The sequence below is a fragment of the Notothenia coriiceps genome, unplaced genomic scaffold (genome assembly GCF_000735185.1).
Source record: "Notothenia coriiceps isolate Sejong01 unplaced genomic scaffold, NC01 NC01_scaffold00017446, whole genome shotgun sequence".
NCBI lineage: Eukaryota > Metazoa > Chordata > Actinopteri > Perciformes > Nototheniidae > Notothenia > Notothenia coriiceps.
Genome location: NW_011350147.1, coordinates 23 through 3,201, shown reverse-complemented (window position 1 = coordinate 3,201; position 3,179 = coordinate 23). Strand labels below are relative to the sequence as shown.

The following is a 3,179-nucleotide window of genomic DNA, read 5'->3' as shown; positions in this document are numbered from 1 at the left end:
TAAGTAGTGGAGTAAATTACTGAGACCAGAAACATGTACTTAAAGTATTTGTACTCCACTCCTTCCCATCTCTCAGTTGTTTACCTGCGTGCTGCAGGTTGGCGGCGCTCTTCTTCACTTCGTCCTGAGAGCGTCCGTCAGTGATGGCCACCACCACTTTCGGGACGTTCCTCCTCATCCCGTTCTCCATGGAGAAGGCTTTCTCATAGGTGTGTTTCAGAGCCATGCCTGTTGAAGGAACAGAGGAACACTGAGTCAGTTGTATTTGCTTTATGTCCTATGTATATATGTTGCACTGTTGGAGGAGCCTGGGACTTGTCATTGATACGTCTACACTGTAGTTTCTGTACACATGACGATAAAGCCTTGAATCTTGGAACCTGTCTTGGTGTTTCCTCCTCGGTAGTGGATCTGATTGATAGCCGACATGGCGATGCCTTTGTCTCTGTAAGCGTTCAGCCTGAACTCCGTCTTCGCCTCGTCGCTGTACTGCACAAAGGACACCTGGGTGGAGGAGTCACAGGAAGTCAGGACACATACAGTCAGATATACACAAGTGGAGTTATTAAGAACTACAAGTCCCACGTTAAGACAGGACCGTGGAAAGAGGACCCCATTAGCATTTTTGTCATTTGGACTTCACGTATTGTACATTTATGATCTTTTTAATCTAAACACTTATTGCTCATCTGTCGTCCTGTGAGAGGCATCCTCTTCTGTTACTCTCCACGAAGTTTACAGCTTTAATTGTGTGGTTTCTTTGTTTGTTTTTAATAATGAGCTGGATAAATAACATTTGATTTGATCTGTCTTGCTTTTCGAAGAACTACAAGTCTCACGTTAGGAAAGGACAGTTGAAGTAGACGTCCAAAAGAAAGAACTACAAGTCCCACGTTAGGAAAGGACAGTTGAAGTAGACGTCCAAAAGAAAGAACTACAAGTCTCACGTTAGGAAAGGACAGTTGTTCTCCCTGAAGTTCACAGCTTTTTTCCCCGTTAATTGTGTGGTTTCTTTGGGATTTCTTGTAATATTGGGCTTTATAAATACAATTTGATTTGATCTGTCTTGCTATTAGCTGAAAACACAGACCTGCATCCCTGTGGGTCCGACCATATCGAAGGCAGAGACCATGCCGGAGACAAAGTGCACGACTTTCCGGAAGCTCTCTTCTCCGATGCTCCACGATCCGTCGATGAGGAACACCACATCTGCTTTGGCCCCTTTGCAAACTGAGGCGAGAACAAAACAAGTCGATGAGGATCACACACACACACACATACACACACACACACACACACACACACACACACACACACACACACACACACACACACACACACACACACACACACACACACACACAGAGAGAGAGAGAGAATGGCATCCTCACACGGCATCATTATTGTTTGTGAGCTGCAGAGCATTAAAAAGAATCTGCTGAAAGCATGCAACGCAACATATGATTGAGGAGGACGACGGGGAGGGGGTCCATGTTTAGTAATTAGGGGCTTCTCTGATACCAATATAAAAACACTGGGGATCAAAACAAGCCACATTTGGTCTCCAGAAGGTAAAGTCGTTAATGGGTTCCTCTCAGAGGAATTGGGCAAAAGGCTGTGATTAATCTGTGCCTCATGTGGAGCCGCACAGTGATCTCCTTTATGTTCTTCCTCCGGGTCGGACATTTGTCTACAAGTCTTACACAGAAGCAAGACTCAAACAGGTTCCCTGGACGGAGCTATCCTGCGTTTAACAGTGTGTGTTCTCCCTGCAAACACGTGGCAGGGGTTCATTCACCGCTGGCATGAATCCGAGACAGCGTTCAAACCGTCGACTCGGCCAGAACGCTGCAACGAGGGGTTTCTAATCGAATGCAGAGACTAGATCTGTCCAGTTCTGAAGAGGATTCAGAGTTTCCTCAAAGACTCGTTGGCATTTTACTCAAGCATTCAATTCAATTCCTTTATTTATTCAGGTGAAAACCCATTGAGATCATTGACCTCTTTTTCAATGGTGACCTGCTGCAAGTAGGTTCCAACATGAATACAAACATGACAGAAAAACAAAGAGGACATCCTATGGCATATTTACATTGACTCCAGTTTGTATAGCGAGTAGCATTTACAGATACCAACAGTTTCCCATTGGATAGCATCTATCCTTGCTTTAAAAACATGTAATGGAACCAAACTGCTCAACTTCCATTCCTCTTGCAGACTGTTCCAAGTTGGACTTGGTTGCACTCCCCTAGTTCTACTTGACTACCTTTCAGAAGCAAATCATGCTTTTAACTCCACTATTTAACACTCAGTGACTAGGTACTGTGTGCATATACAAACACATGCTATTCTGATATGATATATTGCAGTACTTCTTATCTACACAGTATTTAAAGTATTTACATTTGCTCCACTTCGACAAACGACCATACTAAAAGGCCCTTACATGTATACGAACAGGCTCATTTAACCATGAATGCTGTTTATTATTCAAAGAAAGTGTAATGATATCTGATAAAAGGAGCATTACTAAGACCCTTACCTTACCTAGCTAGTGGGAAGAGGTTGGGGAAGTATTTCATCTCCTAAGTATTTAAACATTACCTAAGATGTAATGGTTTCCTTTAATTAAATCAGGACTAAATGCACAGACTTCTAGTGAACTTTGACAAAGGAATTAGACCAGATCAAATGATATTTCTCACCTGCCCATGCGGGGGGGATGGTGGGAGGAGGGGAAGGTGTTGGTGGGAGCGTTGGAGCTGGAGTGGGCTTCACCACTGCAGGAAAAAAAAACATTTACAACAACATACGTGAGATCAATAAATACAGAACAACAGTAAACAGTGTGTGGGGGTGAAGTCATTGTTTGGATGTGAGGGGGGGGGGTAACTTCATATCACACACACACATCAAATGTCATGTCCATGACTTAGCTAGTAACTGCGATCAGGTTTGTCTTTTAAAAGTTTAGCGTGGTTTTAGTGTCTGTTTTTCTATCAGAGATGTAGAGGCTGCAGGTTAATGTTCAATTAAGCCTCTTATTGCAGAAATATATCATATCATATTTTATATAATAAGAAAGAATAACAGCAAAAGTACAATGAAGTAAAAATAATCTGCAATATGTGTTTGCATTTTATATTAAAACTAATGCTGTCAAAATTATCGCGTTAACG

The 3,179-nt window shown here is 42.5% G+C and overlaps 1 protein-coding gene across 1 annotated transcript; it reads right to left on the bottom strand.

Moving 5' to 3' along the window:
• Positions 1–84: 84 nt before the first annotated feature.
• On the bottom strand, positions 85–2,780 carry LOC104950399 (collagen alpha-1(XII) chain-like; the record flags this gene model as incomplete). The annotated part of the gene is made up of 4 exons (XM_010776918.1): positions 85–228; positions 381–504; positions 1,091–1,230; positions 2,706–2,780. Coding segments are annotated over 4 exons (483 nt in total), but the record flags the coding sequence as incomplete, so codon positions are not given.
• Positions 2,781–3,179: the final 399 nt, after the last annotated feature.